The 26,512-nt window shown below is 40.3% G+C and overlaps 3 protein-coding genes across 7 annotated transcripts in view; 2 read left to right on the forward strand and 1 right to left on the reverse strand.

The window, feature by feature from the left end:
- ZDHHC20 (zinc finger DHHC-type containing 20) overlaps positions 1 to 9,136 on the forward strand; it is a 48,437-nt gene extending 39,301 nt beyond the window's left edge. Inside the window, exons 11-13 of one of the 2 annotated variants that reach the window (XM_008502330.2) lie at positions 93 to 208; positions 598 to 675; positions 3,631 to 9,136. In XM_008502330.2, coding sequence (XP_008500552.2) covers positions 93 to 208; positions 598 to 635 — 154 coding nt within the window. In that variant the 3' untranslated portion in view covers positions 636 to 675; positions 3,631 to 9,136. The remainder of the gene's footprint in view (positions 1 to 92; positions 209 to 597; positions 676 to 3,630) is intronic. The other variant, XM_030446071.1, reaches the window with a different exon arrangement.
- Positions 9,137 to 9,763: 627 nt separating this feature from the next.
- On the reverse strand, positions 9,764 to 11,544 carry MRPL57 (mitochondrial ribosomal protein L57). Of its 4 annotated transcripts, none has more exons than XM_030446083.1 (2): positions 11,455 to 11,544; positions 9,764 to 10,240 (listed from the first exon to the last, which is right to left on the reverse strand). In XM_030446083.1, the coding sequence occupies exon 2, from the start codon at positions 10,233 to 10,235 to the stop codon at positions 9,924 to 9,926; it is 312 nt and encodes a 103-aa protein (XP_030301943.1). In that variant the 5' UTR covers positions 10,236 to 10,240; positions 11,455 to 11,544; the 3' UTR covers positions 9,764 to 9,923. The 4 variants fall into 4 exon arrangements, with proteins under 4 accessions (XP_030301943.1, XP_030301952.1, XP_030301957.1 ...); XM_030446092.1 differs by having other exon boundaries at positions 11,478 to 11,539; XM_030446097.1 differs by lacking the exon at positions 11,455 to 11,544 and adding an exon at positions 10,700 to 10,761.
- Positions 11,545 to 11,893: 349 nt separating this feature from the next.
- On the forward strand, positions 11,894 to 22,077 carry SKA3 (spindle and kinetochore associated complex subunit 3). The gene is made up of 9 exons (XM_030461052.1): positions 11,894 to 12,043; positions 13,190 to 13,254; positions 14,120 to 14,285; positions 15,830 to 16,256; positions 19,189 to 19,286; positions 20,081 to 20,265; positions 20,465 to 20,680; positions 20,854 to 20,969; positions 22,044 to 22,077. Exons 1-9 carry the CDS (start codon positions 11,941 to 11,943, stop codon positions 22,075 to 22,077), a joined length of 1,410 nt encoding a protein of 469 aa, XP_030316912.1. The 5' UTR covers positions 11,894 to 11,940.
- The last annotated feature ends 4,435 nt before the right edge of the window (positions 22,078 to 26,512 follow it).

Consider the following 26,512-nt stretch of genomic DNA (forward strand, 5'->3'; position numbering starts at 1 on the left):
TCTGGTCTGAAGTAACTTCACTTCTCTAGAAATGTCTGAAATAAGCAGCTGCTGATATGACAGAATTCCTGTTGACTTTGCTTACTTCTCAGCTCTGGAGCCAATCAGTCATTCCCTCCTCGACCACTCAGTGAATCACAAAATCGATTGCTAGCCAGTGACAGTCAGTGGGTGGAAAGTGGCCCTGAAGAGCAAGGTGTTAAATCAGGTAGCCTGCACTGTGACACTTCTGATGGCTTTATGGCTTTGTTTGTGGTGGGGTTTTCCATAGAGTTATTTGGGCCTAAAAAGTCTTGAAGAATTGTTTGGAGTGCAGTAGAAGAAAATTTGCTCCATAGAAAAAGTCAGCATGTTTATAAGTTAAGGCTAACTTGTGTCTCGTGCTGTGATCTGCACTGAGTTGTTATACTAAGGTAATGGATAGATAATTCTCTGTTTCTCAGTTCCTGTTCTGAGATTTTGGATCTTTTTATGTTTGACGTAGGAAAATCTATTTTTAAAATAGGCACATTATAAATGTGCTTTCTGGTTTGAAGTCTATGCTATTTGTTGTGCAAGTCTGCTAAAACACATAATTGAGATTCTCTCACATTTTAGGTGCAAAAAAGCATATTATAGTTTCATTGGAAAGCTGATCTCAGTTTATTACTAACCAACCATCTCAGTGAGAAACAGGTAAGACCAACATAATTGATTGCCATTTCTGTATATGTAAGAGAACTAAAATAGACATCTTGAAGTCAAATGTCATGGAATGCAGAGGAGTCTTCTCGTGTTGGATGAGTAATAGAAAAGTCTAAATAAAACTTGGAATGGCTGTCCAGAAGACAAGAATGGGAGTAATGCTGTAGTGCAGGAAGAACAGGCTGGCTAGATCTAAGATGAGTCAGACTAATCCTGTAATTTAGATTGAAGTGGGTAGTGCTGGATTTGTCACTTGACCAGTGACATTAAACATTAAAATAATTTAATCTGCTAAATAGGCATTTCAAGCTGAGGTTCTGTCTTGAGGCAGCAGTGTTTTTAAGGAGCAGCTCCTTAACTGTCTACTTCTTAGTCATATGTTGGTGGGGGGCCATGCTCTGCTCTTAGACTTTACAAAGCTGTGCGTGCACAAGGAAGGTCAATAGGTAAATATAGGTGTCTGCATATGGGCTCTTTCCTCACACTTGGAATTGGTGGTGGTCTGTGATGTAAGAAGTTAGTACACACTTCGTGTTTAGGAAATTAGGTGAGTGCTGCTGCACATGTGGAAACTTGCCCTTTATGTATTTCCCATGAGTAAATTAGACTTCTCTTATGTTGACTTCCTTCTTTGGTGAGCTTATATACTCCAAATTTTGGTACCTGAAAGAGAAATAAATCTTATTTTGACAACTAGCAACAATAGGTGCTGAGGGCTGAATCATCCCCCCCTTTCTCCCCCGCTTTCTTCCCCGCTTTCTTCCCCGCTTTCTTCCCCCGCTTTCTTCCCCCGCTTTCTTCCCCCGCTTTCTTCCCCCGCTTTCTTCCCCCCCTTTCTTCCCCCCTTTCTTCCCCCCTTTCTTCCCCCCTTTCTTCCCCCCTTTCTTCCCCCCCTTTCTTCCCCCCTTTCTCCCCCCTTTCTCCCCCCCCTTTCTTCCCCCCTTTCTTCCCCCCTTTCTCCCCCCTTTCTTCCCCCCTTTCTTCCCCCCCTTTCTTCCCCCCCTCTTCCCCCCTTTCTTCCCCCCTTTCTCCCCCCCTTTCTTCCCCCCCTTTCTTCCCCCCCTTTCTTCCCCCCTTTCTTCCCCCCCTTTCTTCCCCCCCTTTCTTCCCCCCTTTCTTCCCCCCTTTCTTCCCCCCCTTTCTTCCCCCCCTTTCTTCCCCCCTTTTCTTCCCCTCCTTTCTTCCCCTCCTTTCTTCCCCTCCTTTCTTCCCCTCCTTTCTTCCCCCCTTTCTTCCCCCCCTTTCTTCCCCCCCTTTCTTCCCCCCTTTCTTCCCCCCCTTTCTTCCCCCCTTTCTTCCCCCCCTTTCTTCCCCCCTTTCTTCCCCCCCTTTCTTCCCCCCTTTCTTCCCCCCCTTTCTTCCCCCCCTTTCTTCCCCCCTTTCTTCCCCCCCTTTCTTCCCCCCCTTTCTTCCCCCCTTTCTTCCCCTCTTTCTCCCCCCCTCTTTCTCCCCCCTCTTTCTCCCCCCCCCATTCTCCCCCCCCATTCTCCCCCCCCCATTCTCCCCCCCCTCTCTCTCCCTTTGAAAAAAATGGGAGGCAGAACTCATAAGGAATTCCCTTTCTTTGGAAAGAAAACACAACATTTGAGTAATTTTAGGATCACTTAATTTTTTCTTTTTATTAAATAAGCCTTCTGATCTAGAATCATTGTTTTGGTGGGAGTTGTTTTTGTTGTGGTTTTTTTCAATGTTAAAAATAACTTTAAAGTCTTTGTGGTGGGGAGGTAGTGTGATCCTTGGGCTGATGTTGGTCAGGCTGCTCAGTGTAAACTTGTACAAAACCAAATTCAAACTTGGTACTTGGAAAACATACTCAACCAGGACAATCCACCAGTGGTGAGTTTTCACTTTGCAACTTCTCTTAACTCTGTATATAAATATGAAAATTAATGTCCCAAGCAAGAGACTCCTTTCATTCTTGAGCTATGTAAAAACTAATCGGATCTAAAGAGGTTACCAGGGCTTTCCTGTTCTTCATAGAAAGGAACAGGTATCTTCTTAGAGCACTTCATCCCAGCAGCCTCTGATAAGGTATTATAGAAGGTCTTAATCTTTCTTTCCACCAGCCTAGAGAGGGAATATGTGACTGTCTTAAGCTAGAAAGTTAACCAGTAATAATTTGGGATGAATTTCCTTTCTATCTTCCCTCTCTTCCTAAAGTCAGGCCTAATTTAATAAAAGAAAATAGTGTACTTGGTGTTACACTTGCCCAAATTGCTGTAGTTTTAAAATTTGTATAAGTAATTAGCACATAATTGCACCCAGTGCAAAAGAAATTTTGGTATGTGTTACCTCAAACAATGGTTAACTTGGTAGCACAGTAATGATCAACTAAGCTGTTCCGAGTTGAGTTGGATTTGATCAGAGTTTCCAAGGTGGTTAATTCAAGCCCCTTTGCAATTGTAAGCAGCTGTGCAATAGTTGTGAGATCAAGCATCTGTTCCATGCATTTCCATATATCTTAAAATAGACTGATAGTTGTATTTTTTAATTTTATGTCTAACACAGCAGAAGCAATAGAGTTATGGCTATTGAATACAATTCCCACATTGTTTTAGGGAAAAGAGCATGAAGGTGGCAAATCCCCCAGGCATCAGTCTCCCAGCCTCACCTAGGCAAATACCATCTCTGCCCCATATGTATCAATTTAATTAAAAATGAATTAGTAATTCTTAGCAATCAGACACCGAAGATCCTATAGCCACCGGTCAGAAGAATTGACATTCTTGGTGCAATTCACATTTTAAAACAGGAGGCTTAAAACAAAACAACAAAACAAAGCCACACATCCCAGAAGGCTAATTAAGAGTTAGTTACCTTACTTGCCCATCCTGAATCAGGGGTCTGTAAATTACATGTTACCAGCTGCATTCTTGTGAAGCACTGTGATCAGTTTTTCCAAAGCTAATGGTATAATTCCACTAATTACCTCTTTTGTTTCACCAGGTTTCTGCAACACATTTTGTGCTTGAATATTACTTAATTTTGTTTGGAAGAAATTGATGAGTAAAGAAATGGAGCATGAACATTTTAGGAAGAGAAGAAAATCAAGTTTCTACACAGTACAATGGATTATTTTAAGCACTATTGCGGAGCAGGGAAGTTAAGACAGATGCCTTAAGATTCTTAATGTGCATTTATGCAACACTGAATTATATACTGCTACCAAAGGGCCAAATCCTGAAGTGCCCTGCTTGGATGCACAAGGTCCAGAGTGGGAACTATGCATTTCTGTTATGCTGCAGTGGTGAGGGTAGATTGCAGAGACTCCTACCTCCCCACGGGCAAACTTGACACCTTACGCACTGCAGAGGTCACTTCCATAGCAGTCTCCAGGGTACAGAAATAAAGAAAAAAGGATGGGATAGGGGTGAGAAAAATAGACATTGAGTATGACCAGTGAGTCTGAAGAGTGACTATGCATAGTTCGAACACCAGGTGATGGGGAAGGGACTGGATGATGTGTTCTCCCCTATTGTATTAACCAGTCTACTCCATGATCATAACTCTCCAAGTCTTTTGAGACTGAGGATTCCTTCTACTAGCTGCACTTTGGAGCAAAGCAATGCCAGCAACATAAAAGCCTGTGTGTTGCTTTTTCACTATAGGATTGAGACCCCTCAGCATTTTAACTTGACTTATTTAACCATATGAAGAACAGAGCTCAAAGAAACAAGCTCATTTTTTTAGTTAAAAAACCCATGAATTATTACTTTGCAACAATTGTCTATCAGCATACAAAGAAAAGCCATTCCAAAAAGGAAATAGCAGTCATTACTTTTTCTGTTCATGTCAACATTGTTCTGTATGAGACAGTAACAAAATGGTAAAGTACCCCTGAGAAAAATTTTATTGCAGTTGTGCATTGTTAGAAAATGGAACTGGAAGAATACTCATTTTTCTATGGGACTCTTGATGGTTTACAAGTACTGTTTTTTACTTCTGTTTTATCTTTTTAATAAAGGCACAAGTTTTTATTGGCTGCTAAAGTACCATTTAAACAAATATCAAATACTTACGAGAAAATTAGTGTTAGGTCATACATCTGTGTTAACACACTGAAAAATTGTGTGCTTTAGTTTGCCACTTTCAAGCCTAGTTTAAGTGATGCTGAAATTGCTAAAGGTTGAGTGTTTTGTACACTGATGTACCTGGCACAAAAGGCAAAATGTGCTTCCTCTGTGAGTCCACCCTAAGATCAAGACCTAGAGCAAACAACATGGATTTTTTTTTCCCATGACTCCTCCATAGAGAAGACTGCTGACTCATCTTTGGGTGGTATTGGGGTTTTGCACTTGGCAAATAATGTTTTCCTGTCTGTATTTTTTCTGATGTTCAGCTGATGCTTATTACAGACAGACATGAGCCCTTTTAGTACAGACTAAAGGTAGTAGCTCATCTGGATGAAAAGCACCTGTTTTGTTTCTCTCCTAGACTAACTTCTACTTAGGTCAAACATGTTTACCATGGAGATATAAAGGTACCAAATAAGAGGTTGAAGAGCTTTTTTTTTCCTTTGGAAAGAGTAATTTTTTTTCTTAAATAATGATCTTCTAGAACAAGAACACGCTGAGATCCTACACACTTGATTTGGTCACTGTTAGGTATTCTTGAGACAGAAGTGTAATTGTCCAAACTTGCATGTTTTATGAAAGTTACAGATTGTTTCTTCAAACTTTGTACAAGAAATTTTGGTTTTGCTGATTTCATATCTTCCCAAAACATTTGCTACATATTAATCTGAAAAGTTTAGCTTTTACTTCTCAAATGTCAAGTGAGAAGAGCTCATCTGAATATCAGCTCTCAGCAGTTCTGCACCAGTAAAATTTCTTGGTGAAGACAACAGAGACAGAAGACTGCAAGTTCGAGTTTGCAGCCCCAAACACTGGTGGAATTGTAATGGAGGGCTTGAGATACCATCTGGTTTTACTGCATCAGTGTATTGCAGCTGAGATATAACATACATGGTCATAATCTAGTGGAACTGTAAGTAAAATATGTCCCTTATATGGTAAATTCAGTAATATGTTCTCTACTCCCCCACTCCCCAATATGCTCAATATGCCCCCTATATGAATGTATATATGCTCTAGGCTAACATCAGTATAACTTGTTTGATTATTAAGTCAGGATAGTTAATCTACAGGAGAAACTGCAAGCAAACAGACTGGGCTAACTCTGTGTGTGTTCTCTAGCAAGTGCTGGTCTTCTGAACCCAGTTCTTTGTATATCTGATGGACATTCTTTTGGCTTTTCTTGAAAATCTGACGTTTCTGACATTTCTGTGCATATCACAGGTAGATTTTGTTCTAGGTTGTCATGTTTCAGATGAGAAAAGGAGGAGAGCAGTGACCTTAGGATACTCCTGAGGCCAAAGTTATGGCTGGTATAAAAGCAGGGATTCATGAAAAGTCACTTTGACAAATATGAAACGTAGCAAAATAATTCAAATATGATTGTTCCAAATACACTGTCCCAAGCCCCCTCCTCTCTGCCCTCACAAGTACCATCCCTTCTTTGGTGAGCTGGTTATTAGGAGAAACTTCAGACTGATAAAAAGGAATTAAGTTCTCTGGGGGAATTGTATCCATAAACTCTAAGGACACACCAGTGAGTGGGATGGGGGGGTTGGGTTTTCCTGGCAGGCCCTGGCTGCAGAGGAGGTGTCTCATCTCAGGTGAGAGGACGCTGTCTCTGTCTTTCAGAGCCCTGTCCTGACAGTTCCCTGGCCATAAGGAAGGGTATTCTGTACTGTATCAAAGAGTAGACAGGCAAAATGAAGGACCATGCCAGAAATTAAGAAGTGTGTGAGGACAAAGAGCTGTTTGGCTGTTGAGTTGCAAGCAGGCTTGGGGATCACTGCCAGCAGAGGCTGGGGGGCTGTCGGAGTGCTCCAGGAAACAGGTCCTTTTAACCTATCCACTGAAGAGCTGAACAGTTCCAGTGAATGCAGTGAGAAGAGCAGCCTTTCCTGTTCAGGAGACCAGAAGGGAGATGGATCCTGAGAAAATAACTCTTCAGGGTGCTGGGTCATGTTTTATGTGCTGGTTTTGTGCTTTAACCTATTCTGTATCCACAAGTCTTAATAATATCTAGATTATCACTAAAAATAACAGCCCTTAAGCTTTTAGATCTATCAAAATAATTACTATTGCAAGCTATAAATAGCATTGCAGTTATTGTAGGATAGCTGATACTGGCTGAAATTAGAAGCTATGCTTTAGTATTTCTTACTGTTGTTTTTTTATAAAAAATTCACATACATACAAGACTCATGCACACAAACTTAAACTCCCAGTGTGAGGACAGAAGCCTGACTTAGGACAAGATTTCAGTGAGATGACTCCTCAAGATTTTTGAAATGTCAACATGATAAACTTGTCCCTGTGAAGATAAAAGCAGGGAGATCCATGAATAGAAAACTCAAAACTACACAGCTATTACTGTTGTTTTGGGTTTTTTTCTTAACAACTATTTATTCACAGGCTGTACAACAAACATATACATAATTGTTGCCCCTACTGAAGGCAAATTATAGGAAGAAGGCAGGAGGAGGTGTAGGTTTCTTTCATAACTGATTTCCTACAGCATTATCTTGAGATTACAGCATCATAACTTAGATTCATCATAAGATTCATCATTCACTGACTGAAAAATCTTCCATTTTAAATATTCATAGGGTTATTTTTAAAGGGATTTTGGGCACTTTTTTTTTAGTGTTTTGAGTGGAAATTATGGAAACATTTTTGTTTAAAGCTGCTCCTTGAGTGTGGAATTCACAGGTACCAAGCAAACTTTTGGTATGCCATTCTTAAAAACCGGTCCAGTTCTCCAGAGTGCTAAATGCCTGCAGTTTTCAGGTACTGCTTCTTTTGTTTGATCTTTTTGGGCTCTTAAGTGTTGAAAATAATCTATCCTCCAAATAACTTCTTGATCTCTCTGAAGTATGGTCCAGTTGCAGCTCTCCAAAGGACCAAGGTGGGGTGTTGGTGGAAAGCAAGAGTTAGCAGTAGCATCTGGCAGATTTATCAAGCATTGACTCTGATGTAATTAACCAGATCTGCCTAGATCTAGAATGCTGACTGACCATATTTATTAAAAAAGAAAAAAGACAACCAGAAAACAACAAACAACTTTGAGTTCCATAGCATATGTTATCTGAAAACACTGTCTAAACTTGTACATAATGGGTGATTCAGGTATACATTTACAGAGGGTCTGAGGAGTGGCTACGTTCAAGTGCAGATGAAGAACATTTCTTTCACAGTACCTAAGAAACAGTGAGGTAATGCCACATCAGAGGCCCCTCTGTCCCTAAAAGGCACCAAAGAGAGCAGCTGCATACGAAGTGTTTTGTTACAATACTGAGCATTTACTACACTCATTTCTATCAATTTATTTTGTATATATAGACAACTTTTTATATGCATTTTTCTTAATTACATAATTGTCATGAAATGTAATGAAGCTACAAATTGTAGTTTTAATGCTGATTAAAACTGGTGTTTGGCTGTTTGTTTTCTGCAGCAATTACTTGAATCTTGTTTCCATTAGGTAGTGAAGTCTGATAATGTTTACAGGATTGCTTTACTTGGTTTTTGAGGGGGTTTCTCCTTCTTTCTTCCCAGCCTCTGCCCCAAGACAGAGCTCATGCTCAGCAGCCAGGCAGATGTGTTGGGGGATGAAGCACTGGGATCACCCCTATGGGCACTAAGGCATTAATGGTGACAGGCAGATTCCCTTCTGTTTACATTGCCCAGCTGACAACTTCAGTGTTTACCACGCTCCTCTCAAACTTGTCCTGTCCCTTCACCTGTTGCTATCAGCTTGACTGTGAGACATTTACTTCTTTAACAACAGCAATTTCCACCATAAAAACATCACAGAAAGAGGCAGCACTCCTGCTTTTAAGTCTTCCCCTTCCCCAATCCCCTTCTTAAAGCAGATGAATGAAACATCCCTGGGTTTCTTAGCAATTATTTTTGCATTTGCCAGCAAGGGTCATCAACATCTGCACTAATAATGGTCCAGCTCTTCTACTTCCATGTAACTTTTTCTGGTTGTGCTGCCTAAACTTGTAAGGACCTGTATTTAAATCTGAGGTGAAGTGTGAAAGATATATGTAATAATTACACATTTATTGTATTTTTTATGTTGCAGATAGGACTAGTCTTACGCACAGAAAAAATGCATTGCCATTTGTAGTTTATTACTTGAAGTAACTTTTTAAAATGGGCTTTTATAAATTAATTAAATACAAAATCACATTGCTTTGCCTCAGTTTTCTTGTTTTAATTGTATCATGCAGTTTCCCCCTATGTATTCTTCTCCATGTTACCTTAAGCCACTTACAGCCTTTGAAAGTGCAAAGATTTTGTACATCAGTGTTCAGACCTGTTCAAACTTCTCTGAAGTATAATTCATGTTTAAATAAAAAAGTTGTACCACTTTAGGTCTCTTTTCCAAAGTGATAAAATTTGAATGGATTTGACACTCAAATTCATCAGTGAATGCAACATCAACTTAATAAAAGTATGTGATTTCTCTGAAAGTTGCTTAGCTGTAGCATCTGTGTATTAGATCAGTGAGAAAAACTGCCTGCCTGGGAAACATTCTGTAACTCTTCCCCATTCTTTACCCTCCAGCTGCAACAAACCTAAGATTACCCTTGCTCTTCACCCATTGTCCAGGTCACTTGGTCTTGAGAGGAGAAATAACTCCGACTTGTGGCTGCCTATATTCCTTCAGGACACTAAATTCGACTATGAAGTCTGATCACCACTCAAACAGGAATCAGCTGTGTTTCTTTTAAAAATAATCTCTGTAAAAGAGGGCACTAATGCCTAAGATGACACTGACATGACAATGACACTGGCATTTGAATTCAACAATTCATTCCCAAAGAGGACCTGCAGAGCAGGTGGCCCTCTCCAGCTTTCAATGGAAATTAGTGAAGCTATACATCATTGTTTCACCTGGGAACACAAGCTGCTTTATGCAAAGCCCCTGAAGAAGACAGGCAGATAGTAAAGAAACACAGAAGTGTTTTTCTAAAGAGACAATAATAAAGAAACATACATTGTTCTATAGGACTATTTTTAATACAAGTTTTTGTACATGATAGCAAATCTCACATGTCATCCAACCTTATTTACTGAATTACAAAAGTACCATAAGAGGTACAAAAGCAGATTCCACAGTAGTGCATAATACACACCAGATACTTGTACACCATGGCTTCAGATTGTCCACTTTTTAGTTACATTTAGATGGTTTAATTGATCACTGATGTATCTATGCTCAGGCAACTTGGATTTAACCTTTCTTTTGAAAGCTTCCCAACGTGCAAGTCTCCCTTCTGTGTTATGTTTGTACTCCTGCTCCCGTGTCAGGTAAGGCCGACTCAGCCAATACTCATTCTCTGCTTCAATTTCCAACCTTCGGACCATTGCTTGCTTCATTCCAATGGTAACCTCTCTTGGTCGCCTGTATTTTCCAATCCATTGTTTCCCAGGAATTCTCTTTCGGAGTAATACTGCTGTTAAAAACATTATGCCTCAAATAATAAACAAAACAAATAAAATACTCATTACCTTAGGAATAAAAGTTACAAATTTAACAAGAAAAAATTAAAATCTGCACACACTTATTCCACTGCCTTTAAGCTGTCTTGAAGATCAACAATCTGTTACTCAATAATCCACCACTACGTATATAGCAGTAACACAGTGGAACCTTAAGACCACAAAAGGGAAAAGAAAAAAAATCATTATTTAGCCAGAGAGTTTACTCCGTTATCCTGATACTGAGATTCAAGCACATCCTCTAAGTTGTTTATGAAAAATCCAGTCCCAAATACTATCAAATAAAGAATACACTTCATTCACTCTTTCTTAAAACAGCTAACTGCATTGTCAGAACTGGGAGCATTTCCAAATCTCTCCTGTAAATCCAGTATTTCCTCAGTATTACATTTTGAACTACTCTCTCCATAATCTCGTTCGTATGCAATTACCTCGTCTTGTATTTTAACTATAGGAAGTCTGGTTTGTAGAGGAAATCAGTATTCTTATGATTCTAAAAATAATAAATGCAATAAACCAACCAGTGTATGTAGAAAGCATGAATACAGTCTGACACAATGCTCAGGTGTAGCTAAAGTGGGAAGAAAGGCCAAACTACGTTTAGACTCGACATCCGAGCTCCTCATTAACTTATTTGTTACACCTAAACATGCCCAACTCGTAGGTCTGTCATTACACATTACTCTCCTCAACTAACAAGTCACCCAGGCACTTTATCACAGCAAAAACCAGCACTACCACTGAGGAAAGCCACCCCGCGGCACCCCATTGCCACGGTGAGCTCCATGCGGATGTTCCCCCGGGGATGCATTCAGGGGAAGCTGAGGGGCTCTGAGGGGGCCCTGCTGCCCCAGGCTGCGGTTCCGCCCTGGGGAGCTCCCTCCCGGACTCCAGGGCATCCCCGGCTGCTCGCCCTCAGGCCTGCACCCGCCGCAGCCTCGACGCGGCACACACCGGGGTTTTCCAGCGCCACCTGGAACGCTCGGCGCCCGCCAGCTGCAGCCGGGACTGGCTCCGGTGCTGCCAAACGAAAAGATTCCAGGCCCCTTCCCTCCCGGGGTTACCTCCCGGCTCAGGGCCAGGCCAGTCCAAGCGAGACCGGGACCAACCCGCCAAGAGACACCCGGCGCCCGGGGCGCAAGAGCGCTGCGAGAGGCCCCTGCAGCGCCCCGAGCCCTGAACTTACCGGGCCCCTCCGCTCTCACTCACCGACTGCGGAGACGGATCCGGATTCCACCGGGTGAAGCAAGATGGCGGCCGGCGGGCGGCTCTTCCCGAGACATCTCGCGAGAGTTGGCGGCGGGCGGGATTTGGCGGCGCCAATGGGCCGCGCGCTGCCCGCCGTTCAAAGCCGGTGGCGCGCGGCAACCGTCCCCGCGGCAGCGCGCAGGCCCGCTCCCCCTCTCGCCTCAGGGTCGCGGCCTCCGCCCCTCCCCGGCAGCCGTTAACGGCCGAGCGCGTGGCTGTGGGACCGGCTGCCGGGAGGGGGCTCAGGCAGCCCTCACCGGGGGGTTCCCTCCGCTCTCCCCCCGTCCCTCCGCTCTCCCCCCGTCCCTCCGCTCTCCCCCCGTCCCTCCGCTCTCCCCCCGTCCCTCCGCTCTCCCCCGTCCCTCCGCTCTCCCCCCGTCCCTCCGCTCTCCCCCCGTCCCTCCGCTCCCCTTTCCTGTCGGCCATGGACTTGTCGAGGGAATTCTTCGGTAAGCTGCGTGGCCTGGCCCTCACGCTGGAGAAGGAGGCGAGGCAGCTCGAGCGGGCCCTGCGCAGAGAGGACGTGGGTAAGGGAAGGCCTCGTCTCATTCCTGTCTCGGGACGGCTGAGTTCGCCGGGGCTTCGCCTGCTCCTCGGGCCGCAGCCTCCCTTGCCGGGACGGGACCCTGCTGCCGTGTCCGTCCCACCCCAGGCAGCAGGACCCTGGGGCTGGGACCTAATCTGGAGAGCTGCTCCCCTTGATTGATGGTGATGGGCGTCACACACGGACGCTGGGGCAGATCGCTCTGATGGGACGGCATGGGGGGGTCGGTTGTTCCTCGGGCGTCCTTCATATGGGTTCCCGCCTGCCGTTAAGGCCCTGTGGGCCCTGTGTTCTTCTGGATGTGTGGAGTTGGGCCTTTGGTACCCTTGGTTGGGCCTGGGAGTAGCTCGGCAAGGCTTTATTTGGGCCCCCCCTGCCATGGTTGTCTCCCTGAGCTCCTTTGTGGTTCTGTAGATAAGCTTTTATCACGAGGAAAAACTGAGATGAGAGGGATGAAACGGGAATCACATTCTTGGTTTTGCTCATTTTTATGGATTCGGACATAAAAACGCATTTGCAGGGCTCGTTCTCGCTCGCTCTGCACAGGTAGCTCAGGCTTCTAATTGGATTTCTCTGTCGTGTGTCTTGCTGCACAGCGGGTCTCCTTTTTTTACATTATTTGCATTACCCTTCATTTCCAGTGAAAGAAGTAATGACTACTCCATGTGTAAGTTACCAATACTATCATCTCACTGAACATGAGAGTTCAGCTTCTTATTGATGTAGGTTTTTCAGTGGTGTCTATATTGTTTTTTTCCACTTGTATTACATCAAATTCAAGCACTTAAAGGATAACACTTCAGCATAGCTAATGCTCCACAGCCCAGGGACCTACCTATTGTACCTCAATCTGTTATACATTAATTTTTACAGTATTAACAGCAATAGTAAAATGGAAGCCTGCACAGTTTCCCTGGGGTTTAATGTGCCATGCAAACTGTTTCTTGTGCAAAAGACCCAATATGAACTAGTTTCTCATTGGTTTTTTTTTTTGTCTTGACTCTCTAACACATGACTGCAAAATGTCTAATACAGGATATTGTGTTCTGATGTAAAATAGCCTTGCATGCTAACATACTAATGCTCCTTTTTTTCTCCAAACCCCTTTATGTGAACGTGTATATCAAAGACTATGAAGATGAACCTCCAATAAGAGTCCTACAGGACCTCCACTGTGAAATCAGGACTCTGAAGGTAATGTCTTAACTTATTTACTTCTTAAAAACTTGGGAGGGGATGTTCCATAAGTTTATAGTTCTGTTTTGGTTAAGCCACAAAACAACTTTCTTATTCAGTAGGTTCTGAGCCTTATTTTTATTCATTAATCTTTTAAGTCCTGGTAATGGCTGCGGATGCTGGGGTAGTGCCCAAAAACATTTGGCTGACTTGAAGTGGATTTAGCAGCGTTTATTAGTTTGGATCACTGTGGTCACTGGGATCAGCAGGGGACAAGTGTACCAGGGAGATTGTAGCAGGGCCAATAGGGTAGGCATAGGGGTGAAGGATGCAGTAGCAGCAACTCCCTACAGAGGAAAGAGGATTGTTTGTGCTCAATGGCTAGCACTTAGAATAAAGAAAGTCTTTACAGAATTTTCAGTATTTTCAGCCATTCAGTTCTATTTCTGAAGTATTTTGTTTAACTCCTTAATAGAAGTAGGAAAAATGGGCTATAGAAGTAAACAAGTGTACAAATAATTGAGAGGTAAGCTAGGACAGAAGTTTGAGGTTCACTTATCTGCTCTGCACTAATTGTTTGTACATAAGGAGTAAGGGTCCAAACTAACTGCTGTTATCTCATATTTTCTTGGAGTAAAAGCATGTATTTTTTTGAGGTTACCAATAAATAGTGTGAACTGTCATCTTCTAACTTTCCTAAATTTTTGTACACTTGTGCTCTTTATATTTCTCATATTTTTGTAACTGAGTTTTCACAAATAGATTAGACTTAAATTTACTCATCTGAATTGAAGGTCAATACTTATTCCCAAAGCACTTCATGATGGTGATTTGAAAACAAGTATTTCTATGTTTCCCTCCCTGCCTGCATCCACCCCCAAAGGAAGATGTTAATGCCAGCCTTGGTAAGAGTTACTCTGAAAAGGAAGCAATTAATGACTTTATGAAGGCAATTGAAATACTGATGCAAAGAAATGCAGCAGATCTTGGAAAAATAAGAGAGCTGTTCCAGAAATATGGCTACAAACCACATTTCAAAGACTCTACAGGTAACAGTTCTTGGCAATACAGTATGTGAGGACAAAAGTAATTTTCTGAAATGTTTCTCTTGAGTTGTGTGCATTTCTTCTAATAAGAGGTCATGTACATCTATATGTTTTGCTTTGTTATAATATCCAGAGGCAAAAATATTCCATTGTGTGTGCTACCATAAGAATAAATGAAAATACAAAAACTTAGTGTTAGATCTTCTGGCATACTTTTAAGTGTGTTTATGATTTTTTTTTCCAGTAATATTCAGAAAACATGATAGCAAACATGTTTTGGTAACAGAATTATGCTGCTTCAGCTTCTCATTCATGGGAAACTATTGCAGATGCATCTAAATTAGCCCATATCATACGTCATGATTCCCATTAACTTAAATCACTGTAAAGAAAATCTTAAAATAATGTGTTTCATAGCACAGATTGGACAAAATTAGCACACGGGGGGATTAGGTGACTTGTGGCAGTCTATGAAGCAGTAGTAGCTTAATCACTGGAGGAGATCCAGTCAGAAACAGCACATGCACCTGCTTTAAAAATCCAGATGTGCCAATGGGTTTAAAATACTACAGCTGTTGCTACTACTACTGTTGGTACCCTTTTGGTATCTTGAAAAAGCCTTTGGTATGGCACACCTTAACCTTTCTCTGAGCATTACCCAGTCATTACATAAAACATAATTATGGTTTTGGACCATATGCACCTCAGAGTTAAGCTGCTACAGCTGTTTTGCAAGGATACAGCAGAAGGCTCTGATTTTACAGTACCTTCTTCCCTGTCCTCTTTCTGCCTTTAAAGAACTACAAATAGAGCTACGAGGTCAGTGTCTTTTTCAGTAAGTGTATCTGAATACACAAATACTAATGCACAGCTGTACTCTGCCATTTTATTTTAAATAGTTCCCCCCCCTGCTGCTTACATCATGCAGAAAATCACAAATGTTTGTGGGTGTTTCAGTTTAGTTAGCTACAGAAAGGTACAAATTACCCCTTTGTATATTTCTGCTTATTTCTGGACTGTTCCTGTTGTCTGAAAAGTGACCTTCTTTCGTGAGTTGTTAGTTACTGCTCCATAACCTTTCTTCAGTAGTTCTTCTGAAGAATGAGCATTCTATTACTGTGTGCAGTCTTGTATCTGTCCCCAGAAATATTTTCAGTTCTATAAAAGTTTTAATTGTCATTTGTGTTGCACATTTCTAATTAATTTCCACTCTTATACTGACATAAAAACAAATTTATGTAAGACGAGTACTTCCTGCCTGCTTAATTCAGAGAGATGAATTTAATTAAAAATACACTTATCTTTCAATTACATTTTGCCTAGATGTAATATTTAGCAATCAAGTGAAATTTAGTAAATGTGTAATCTATATTATAAACATGCAGTTTAGCCTGATATGAGCTTTTGATTGGTTGTAGCTTTAAAATGAATTATTCTATTTTTTTACAATGATAAATAAAAATTTTAAATGCTGAAGGGAAAAGAACCAGTTTATTTTATAAATTCTTAGAACAACTTCTTACAATGTATTACTTTTTCCCGAACAGAAGAAGACAAAGAAGTTAACAGCAGTGATTCGGAGGTGTCTGCCCAGAACAAATCTGAGGAAGAAAAACCAGATCATGTACCTCATCCTCCTGCTAGTACTGAGAAGCCACTGGTTCCCAAGGACCCACTGCGTAACCCCCAGCTTTCTGATTTTGGTCTTTCACAATATGCTTTCTCCAGGCCTTGGAGTGCAGTGAAAGGACAACAAGCAACAAAGGAACATCAAAAAAACATAAGTAACAGGACTCCTCTAAAACCACAAACCCCCCATACTTTGCCTAAAACACCAAAATGTATGCTAAAGATGGACGATTATGAGTGTGCAACACCAAAACTTGAACACTTTGGCATTAGTGAACATACCATGTGTATGAATGAAGATTATACGATGTCACTTCTTAGTAAATCTGCTCAGACAAACAAGAAGTGAGTAAATTACCTAAATGTAGATTGTTTACCTACTGCATTTTCTGGAGTTTTTTCTTGCTGTGCTTATTTCTTGTTGCTATTGCCCTTTTTCTTCAAGCAGGTGATATGCTGCTATCTACCATCTGTTTAGCCCCCTGTCTTTATTTGATACTGTGTATTTTCATGTACCCTCTGCAGTGCCAAAAGCACATCTGATATACCCCTGCCCTCCACTGGATAAGAATCTTCAATATACAGTGTACCTGTGATCTTGAGGTTTCCCTAACCATGGATTTAGATCTGAAGAGGAGTTGTCTGCAGTAGATACTATATAGCACATTTAAATGTTTCAAATGTTTTACATAGATCTGGAAAAACACTTTGGAAGCATTCTGTAAAATGCCTCATTGTAGGAATAGTGTATTATCTCCAACATTATCCAGCTCGACCTAACAAACAGTCAGCTCTTTTTGCTCCAGTCTTGAAAAGAGATCTTCAGATTTTTACTATTTTATTAAGGAAAAGTTTTGCAGCAGTGAGGTGTAGAATACCTTAGCTGTACGTTTTTTTCAGTACTTTTAAGGTATTGTAAAAGTAGTTCATGCTTTTATAGTTAGCAGCATGTTCACTTTTAAAAGCTCACAGTATTTGAAAGAAGCAGGAAGCTCAGTGCTCTGCAGCTAAATATTTTGTATTTAGATAAAAGTTTCAAAAAAGAACTATTCAAAATAAGTAGTGGAAATACCAATTCAGTGTTTTTGTTGGTTGGTTTGTTTGTTTTATCCCAGATATTGCAGTATAGACACAATGGTGAAGTTCTTCAGAACTATGTCCACTTTAATTACTTTGTCCCCCAAAGATCCAGTTTAGTGCAATGGTTACATTTTTGCTGCTTGAGTTGTATTTTGCTTTGGCTTTTTTTACTTTTAAGATTACTGGGGAGGGTAAAGTAAGAAGATCTGTTTTCTTTTAAAATAGTTTTGGGATCTCTCCCTTTGAATAGTTGCATAATAACAGGAAAATTGTTCTGGAATCCTGAAAGATATTAATTCATAAATTGTTTCCTCTCAAATAATATTTTGAAAATAATTTCAGTTTATCACACAGTAATTTTAATACCTATTTTTATGGTTTTGCACTACTTTTCCTATTTAATGAGAACCATTTTAATTATGTCTTTAATAATGTCTGTAATTTATAAATGGATAGATCCACAAATGGAAATTCTGTGTGTGTGGCTTCTAGTGAAATAATTAGACAGTCCACTAGCAATATTTATATATAATTTTCTTAAAAAGCACACTGGCAGCCTTCTATACACCTAATGATAATATTTAAGTTCTGTACAGAGTCAGTTATTGCACAATTGCTCCTTAACATATAGTTATTAATTACCAAAACGGATGGAATCACACCAGTTGCAAGTGAAGTTAAAACTACATCTTGGTTCAGAATTAGAGGCATATGTGAGGGTTAATGACAGTAAGTCATTAGAGTTGAAATGTTGTTTAGCTGTCTTTTAGCTTGTTTTGTTTATTTGGCATTGTTAAGCTAGAGTTAGCTTGTGGCTTGATTAGGAAGCTTAAAACATGTAAACAACTTGCTACCTCCAAAAAGCACTCATCTCACCTCTTAGTGAGAAGGCTCAACACAATAAATGAGCAGAATGTTAAGTCAGCAAATTTAAGATAATAATGAAATATATTTTTTGCATTAACCAAATGGTTAATGGGCAGAATCTTGTGCCCTGAGGATCAGATTAAAAAAACAAAAACCCACTAGTACAAATGGGGTAGCCTTATACCCTTCCTTTCCAGGTACTAATTCAGACTTTGAGACAGCCCTGCTCTTTTGTATCCTTTGACCATGGCAGCCAGGTCTTGTATGTAGCCAGAATCTGTCAAGCAGCTGTGCATTGTGTGAAAAATACTTTAAACATTTGTCTCACAGTTCTTGGAAATATTTAGTAGACCTCAAGCTCTCCAACTTTGTTTTTCACGTTTTCAATTTTGAAGCAGGTGAAAAGAACAATATACTTTGCACCCACAACAAAACTAAAACCAGAATTAATTAGTAAAGAAAAGGAAAAAAGAAAAAGTGGGGGGAGGAGAATTGTCAGAACAAAAGTGTTTTTTGTTTTACTTGTTTTTTCTCTACTGCAAAAACTAAAAATCATAACTGTTAAGGTAGCTCTAGTACTTCCAAGGAAAACTGGCTTGAAAAATTACTTTTTTAATCTCAAAACTTGAGGGGTGTTCGTCTAAGTAAAATATACTGCCTTGACTGTGTTGGAGTTTTTAAACTTAGTATTTTTAGTGAAGCTCTATATCTAGTTTTCAAGGTAACTTTTTAAACATTTAAAATTGTCTTTTAGACAGTTTGTGTAGAGTTTAGGTAAACTTCCAGCTTTTGCTTGGTATTACAATGCCTTCAACTATAATATCTTAGATATGAAAAAAGATTTTTAGTAATTTCTGTTTCTAGTTCTGTGAATTTATATTAAACAGCTTTACTCTTAAGTCAGTTAGTGATGAACATAATTAATGTTATTCAAAATTAAAAGCTGAATTTAAGATCTTCTGGTATCCACAATAATATCAGTAGGTTAAGAGCTCAAAAGATTTCCTTCTGTGTAGAAGTTGTGTAGGCAACAGACAATTCAAAATAAAATACTGTTCCCCCTAAAACACATTTGAACATGTGGGACAAAGAAAATTAATCCTACCTTGGACACTTTTGTTGGTTTTTTTGTTTGTTTGTTTTCATTTTGTGGCACAGCAGTAGAATTGTAGATGAAAGATCAAACAGGAAAAAAAATCATCTTTGAGGACATGAATTTTTAACTTGCATATTGCAGAACAGATACTAGAGAAGTTATCAGGTTAAGTATTCCTTTAATTGCAATTTCTTCAAATTACTTGAGAGCTAATGAAGGGGTTTGATTTTTCAGGCTTGTTAAAGATGACTGTGAAGTGAATGTACAAGAAGTGACATCCAGGGAAAGCACAGTTACTCCTGGGCCAAAACCAAAAATGACACCTGCAAATGGTAAGTTAAAAATACATGAAATAAATATACATATGTAATTTTTAATTAGTTTATGTAAATACCTTGTAATTGAATAGTAAACTTTTAAGCTGTGTTTTCTGTTAAAATATAGTTAATTTGAGTGCAGTCACAGTATGAGTACTAATGTATAGAAAATGAAGTGTTGCTGGTTCCTATGGGAATGTTTCTCACTTCAATGCAGATCTTTGCTTATTCTTCTACTCATATCCATCTAGAAATATGCAGAGGGATCAATCATTTTGTAACTGAAATGTATCCTTATTTGCAGTAAAAACTGTTTTGCCAACTTTGCAGTTTTTCTGAGAATACTGATTAGATCTGTTTGTAGACAGGAAAAACTGCTTTGAAAGAGGCAATGAGACAGTCACTTAGATCTTTCAAGAGTAGTGCTAAAATTTCTTTGAGAAGAGATGTAATATGTTCACTTAAATATATTAAGATCTTGGGACAAACATAGTGATAATTGAATATATGAGAAGCTAAAGCAATGTTGATTTCAGTTGTGCTTTTTCAGTCCTGTTCAGTAGGAGGACTAGATTTATTACTTTTTTTTTTTTGCATTTGGTGCTTTTAAGAAATTCTGTAATTTGGATAGTTCTTCATGCTAGAAATGTCAGCTAAAATTTTACAAGTGTGTTAGAATATGCAAATCTATGAAAAGCAAATAGGCAAACTAAAGTATTGGAACTGATAATATTTTTATATGTATATGTGTGTATGTATATATTTTTATCCCCCTCTCCTCTCCCCTTGTGCCCTCCCCTTAATTTCAGCAGCTGACTGGATGGCTTCTCCTATGGTACTTGTGTTCTGTACTCCTGAAGTGAAGATCTGTTCAAGAGCAAATAGTCAAGTATTATCAAGGTCACCAGAGCCAAATGAACTGCCTCTTCCCAGTCATACAAGAACACCACAGGTTCCAGATTTTGAAACAAGATGGCTAAAATCAGAAGCTAAGGTAGTAAATAGCAACCATGTACTTTTTCACACACTTTTTACCATAAGAAGTCTTTCAAATGTCAGTTAGAGATTCTTTCCAATACTGCCTTTTCTTTTGTTACTGTAGAAGATCATTGTAATGGTAATTATGTGAGAACATTTAATTAATACTTAAGATTATTAAATGACTTCAGTTAATTTACCTCCTTTTTTTGCAGCAGGTGAAGCAGGGGGAAAAGAACAAGTCAGTGACAAAGAATGATGCAACAGGCAACAAACAAAACATAGAAGGCAACATTCCTCTTGCTCTGAGTTCTGATGAGTATCTTAAACATTTTGGAGACCCTTCTCCTCCCAAAATAAATCACTATGACCAGTTACTCAGTACTCCTCCACCTCCTGAAATAACAAGGATACCAGATGATGTTCTACAGGTTAGCAAATATGTCTGGGTTTTGTTTATTTTTACTATCAAAGTAGTAAAATTAAAGGGCTTAGTTCTATCAAATTTTGTTCTTAAAAAAGGAAGTTCTCTGCTACTTACTGAAAATTTATAAACTGTTATCCTACATAATTTTTTTTTGTTCCTTTTTAATGTTTCCTGTAGATTCTGTCAAGGTATAATAGAGTAGACACTTCTAAAGCCAAGGAAATTGAAGCCAAGGCAGGGAATACTACAAGATATGAAAGTGATTTCAGTAGTTACTGCAACAAAGAGAACAGGTATGATTAAATTTTACAAATTTGGGTAAGTAATTTAATTTGGAGGAGCTACAAGGATCATAGAATCATTTAGGTTGGAAAAGATGATTGACTCCTGAAATGAGAGTCCTGAAATGAGAAAAGATGATTGAAAGCTATCAATCCAGCACTGCCAAGTCCAGCACAAACGATGTCCTTAACTATGATATCTACACATCTTTTACCTGCTCCCAGAGATGGAAGCTCTACCACTCCCCTGGGCAGCCTGTTCCAGTGCCTAAGAACCCTTTCAGTAAATAATTTTTTCCTAATATTCAATCTAAAATGCTTCAATGCATTTAGAAATTCATGCAGCTGCTTCAGCTACCAAAATAGCTCTTGTTGCTGCCACTACCTAGGTATTCCTTGGCATGGTGTCTGACTGCCTTTATTGTAAAGAACGGATATTGAAATTGATTGTGTTTAATGAGGGAGTTTTGCTGTTTTATCTCTAGGTATGTTTTTCTTCATGGAAATCAAAGCACCACTGAATGCTTTATTCTGAGTAAATTTAGGTAATAAAGATTAAGGAAACTGGAGAAAACAACCAGTTGTCATGACTGTTATGGCAAAGATGAGGTTCTTTGAAATGCAAAGCCACGTTATGAACAATATGTGAAGATTACTCATACTTATTGTAGACTAATTTAATCTTTGAACAATGGAATAATAGCTTTAGAAAGAATTCAAGTTGATTTGAACAAGTTTGAGACAACCTGATCAAGTAATAGGTATTCCTGATTCAATGTAATGTGTGTTACACCTGTTGCTTATCTGTTAAACTTGTCAGTACAAGATTATTATCTAAGAGGTCCAATGAACATGTATGGAGTCAAAACAGTACTCACCACTGAGAATGACACTGATAAAAGCAGATCCCCTACTATACTTGGAGCTGGGATCCATTTCAGTAATCAAATAGACCAAAGCTCTTACTTCAGCTGACCCTTCTTTTTCCTTGTCAAGATAGTAAAAACAAAGTTTTCAATGTTTGTCTTTTGCTAATTTAAAATAGGATTGAGATAATTTCATTAATTCTTCTGGATATGTTTTCAGAGTATATTCTGGATTTTTCAAACCAAATATCTGAAATCAAGTTGAAGACCACGTTGAGACTGTTTCATATTCATGGATCTTATCACTGAATCAGCAAGCTCAAAAAGCAAAAGAAAATAGTGATGGGAGGGAAGAGCCATACGAAGGAGCAAGCTTTTTTTAATGAGGAAGTTGTGGATTGTTTGAACTAACAACTTGTCCTTAATTGTTTTAGTGAAAACACATTGAGGGTTTTTAAATATAGATATACTTCAAAGAGTATGCCAGGTATGAGGTAGTACTACAGTTGTTTCACTTGATTCTTATGGTGAGTATGGACGTGTTTGCAGCAGGCTGTAGAGAAGTGTAGTTAGGTTGCAGTGAAGGGGAAGTCTAGTATATTGCTCCAGGAAGTGGATCTCTGGCTGTTCTGGTGACACCATACATTTTTTCAGGGCTGAGTTTGAAGTCCAGCACTTCAGCAGTATTTGATGTCTTCAACTGAAACAAATCTCTCTTTTTATGTGAAGAGTAACTCCTGCTGTGCTGTTTGAAGCACCTCTGTGCTATAAATCACTTTGGCAATGCTGAGGAATACCAGACACATTCCTGCATCAGGCTCTCGGCTACCTGTCTGGTGGATGGGTTTTTCTTACGGTGCTGCTGCTTATTGTAGTTTTCTTTGCACTGGGTGCTGTATGTATCTGTTTTCCCTTTGACACTCTAACATTTGCAGCTCTAAAAGGTGACTGTCATTTCTGTCATTTATATGAGGCCAGGCTTGTAAAACAAGGGAGAAAGTGTCCCAGGAGAGGGGGAGAAGTATGTGCTTTTTTGAACAGTTTCACATTTTTTTGAAGTCTTTGGGATATGTAAACATCTGAAGATGCCTGGAAGTATTTCTCCAGTAGCTTAGACTAATACTGGTTAAAGTGTAGAAAGTAAAGAAGCTTTTTTCCTGCTATGCCAGTTGTTATCCAGGATAATTAAATTCAATTAACTGGGAAGCTGATTTTCTACTATTGTAATTTTTCTGTGCTAGCTTCTGTTTAAAATGTATGTATTATGTGTCAGTCTTTGGTACTTGAAACAGTGCTTTGAATACTAAATAAATCTATCTCAGATGCGTGGTGGCTGCTTAGAAAACTAATCTGCCCACTATAAATGCTCCTCTACCCAGCCCCTTCAGAGAGTTAATCCAGAGCTGCTTCCAGCACCATCACAGGACTGAAACATTTAATGGGCTTGTTACTGGTCATGGGATTTCATAGTCTTAAAGAGTACAAAATATGCTGCTGCAGAGCAGAACTTTTCAACCAGACAGCTCAACCAGCAGTCATCTGGTGGTTCACAGCCTGCACTCGTCCTCCACCAGCAGAGAGAACAGCACAGTGTACCAAGCAGTGCTGGGTTCTCACTAAGTTACTTGCATAATTTTTCTTGTCTATTCCACATAATTTTCTGCTACATTTTCATAGCAATTTCATTAAATAATACAAGAGAAATTCAATAAATTTTTGAGTGACAAATTGTCTGCAAGATGACAACTGAAGTCTTTATAATATTCTCATATTATCTCACTGGGCACTTTTTGAAATCTCAAAATGAAGTTTTTCTAGTTAATTTTGGTTTTCTTGCTTACAGTATCACCATAATACAAGTAATACTGCAGTTTGTATTTGGTTTTTTGCTGCAGGACCATTGTTCTGAGGTAGATATAATCAGAGCAGCAAAACAAAACCTAGGTTTATCTCGTTGTGCTTTACTTTTGAAAGCTTTTTAAGTTTCAGTAAGGCCTAAGGACGAGTTTGTGTATTAGGAGTGAGGGAGTGAAAGGTCGGCAGAGGTGAAAGCATAAGCAGTGCTGGAAACTGTTCTATGTTCAAAATAAGCTGGGGCTGGAAAGGTTACAAAATAAGCTTGGGGTGGAACGGTTAAGTATTTTATTTTGTCTTTTTTTTTTCTTATTTTCTTCTGCCTACTCAGATCAGCTCTGTCACAGCAGGGGCTCTGTGGCCACCTCAGAAAATTCACATTCAAACTCTGCAACTGCCAAGGATGGAGCCATGGGGCCAGCAGAGCTTCAGGCTCCCCTTAAACCAGTGCTGCTGCTGGAGAGGCTTGTCCTGTGCACTAGGAGTACATCAGAGTGGGAATAATATAAAAGCTTAGAAGTTGCAGAGTGGTTTGTTGTGGGATGAATGTGATCACAGCATTGGCCTGCCAGAAAGCACAGTTTGAATCAACAGTAACTAAATAAATGCAAACACAATACTTATGCAGGGGACAGTAGTTGCCTCCAACCAGGTGGAGCTGACTCAGGTGATGGTTTCATGTTCTGGGTTAATCCATTTTAACTGGGGATTCTGCCTCTGGAGGCTGTTTCACCACTTCTATGGCACAGAATTTAGAGGTCCTATGGTTTCTATGATGGGTTCCTTCCATTCACAGAGCCACAGGAAGGACTGATAATTTTGTTTTCTATCTTAATCCTCTCTGACAATATCTCCAGCTCAATTTCTCTCTGTGTGATTGCTAAATCAGATGTAAGGGCAGGGTGAAGAACAGGATCACAACTTGTAGCAGTATATCCTGCAGTCAGAAAAGATTAAACCCAGTACAAAATTCTGCTTCGAATATTTAAGGACAATCTAAGATGCAATCAAAAAAAGCATAGCCTTTGGTTTTCATTTGCTGCCAATTCTTAATCTTTGTTTGTTTGTTTATCAAATGTGTAAGCCACCAGAAGCTTTCCTTTATTAATCCCATTTGCTGTCAAAGAAGCATCTCAACTGTTCTGCCTTGCAACCCCCTGTAAAATTGGTCAGTGCTGTTCTTATCTTAGAAATATTTTGCCTAAGGTTAAATTCACAATATGACTTTCAGTGAAAGGAAAGCCTCCCAGGTGGCTGTTAAAATGGTTAAATGGCAAGCATCACTTTTTGTTGCCCCCTCTTGGGCTTTTATTGGTATTTTATAAATCAGTAGAGCAACAACTGTGGTCCAGGCATCTTTAGTTAAATTGCTCACGGATGCTTCTCGAATGGTTTGTAAGATGTGATATTTGCTTTGTTCCCTTTTGTCATAATTTGAGATTTCCAGTACTGGTGGTGGTTGTGTGCTCCATCTGCAGCTTGTAGCTGAAACCTGTAGCTTCCATTGGGAGGACCTTGTTTCCCCATGTGACAGGAATATGGATTGTGGCATTCATGCAGGAGCCAATAACAACATCCCAGTGGCCACGCTGTGGAATCAGCAGGTACATCAGTCCCAGGAACAAACCTTTCTGCCAGGAAGGACCTCAGTCAATGCTGTAAATATTATCCATCAGTTTTAAACATGAAACCTCATGCTGCTCTTACAGTAATACCCCCTTCATAAAGGGAGGTTGACATCTTTTTGATTTTGTCTTGTCAATTTGAGTTGAGGGGTATAAAAAAATAAATAGCACAAATGTGCAGACAGAGGAAACAGCCCATAGAAGAAGCTGCTGCACCACTACCCAGGTGTTTTGCCTGGCAAGAGGCCAAGCAAAGGATAGTTCGCAGAATACCCAGCAGGAAGTTGTTCAAATACTTTCATAATTCCTGGCATAAAGCCCCGCAGTTACGTTCCCTAATGATTGCCTACCCCACTGCAAACCAATCCGAGGCTTTGCTGCCCTGTCCTGCCTTTCCTCCCACACCCTGGGTTGTGTCACTGCAGCTGTGGCTGCACAGGAAGCCATTCCTGCTTGCCCAGCTCCTGGAACTAATTGTTTTCCAAGGTTAAATTGTTGATGCACTCCGTGCACTGACCCAGATCACTGCATATCCACAAAGCCACGGCTGGGCACTGAGGCAGGAGAAGGGCAGGACAGTGGGAGGCAGCCACCATCCTTCACCCACTGCTGGAGCTGCTCAGGGAATCCTATCCTGTTTGGCTGCTTTGGTAACATCTCCTGAGGCTGCTGTTCCACGAGCACAGCTGTGGCAGCTGAAGCAACTCCGATTTTTCATCCCCCCTTTGCCCTCCCTGTGCGTGTGGCTGTGCGGGAGCCACGCTGGAGGAGACGGAGCTGCTGTGGCAAACCTCACCCCTGGTGGAGGGCTCTGTAGGTATAGGGTGGTCTGGCTCCTTCCTGACCACGGAGGCTGTTGTGATGTGCTGCTGGTCAGACCATATTTCAAACCTCCAGCTCTTTGAAATGCATGTGCTCCCCTTCAAGCCTTTTAGGCATAAGCCTCCTGCTCCTCAGTGCAGTTCTGAAACTAAAGGCAGCAGCAGTGTGGAGCCAGCAGTGCCCAGGCTGGGCAAGGCCTGGGGGACAGTGCACAGCCCCGGTGGGGCAGCCACACAGCCAGAGGTGTTGGCACAGATCTGCTGCAGGTCTGCTGCCTGCCTGGTGCTGTTCTTCAAGTGCCTCACCTGGAACCACTGTTACGGCACTCCCCTTTCCCCCTCTGAAGCTTCACAGTTTCCAGCTATAAGAGCTCAGCAGAAGACTGGAA

The sequence above is a fragment of the Calypte anna genome, chromosome 1 (assembly GCF_003957555.1).
Source record: "Calypte anna isolate BGI_N300 chromosome 1, bCalAnn1_v1.p, whole genome shotgun sequence".
Taxonomy (NCBI): domain Eukaryota; kingdom Metazoa; phylum Chordata; class Aves; order Apodiformes; family Trochilidae; genus Calypte; species Calypte anna.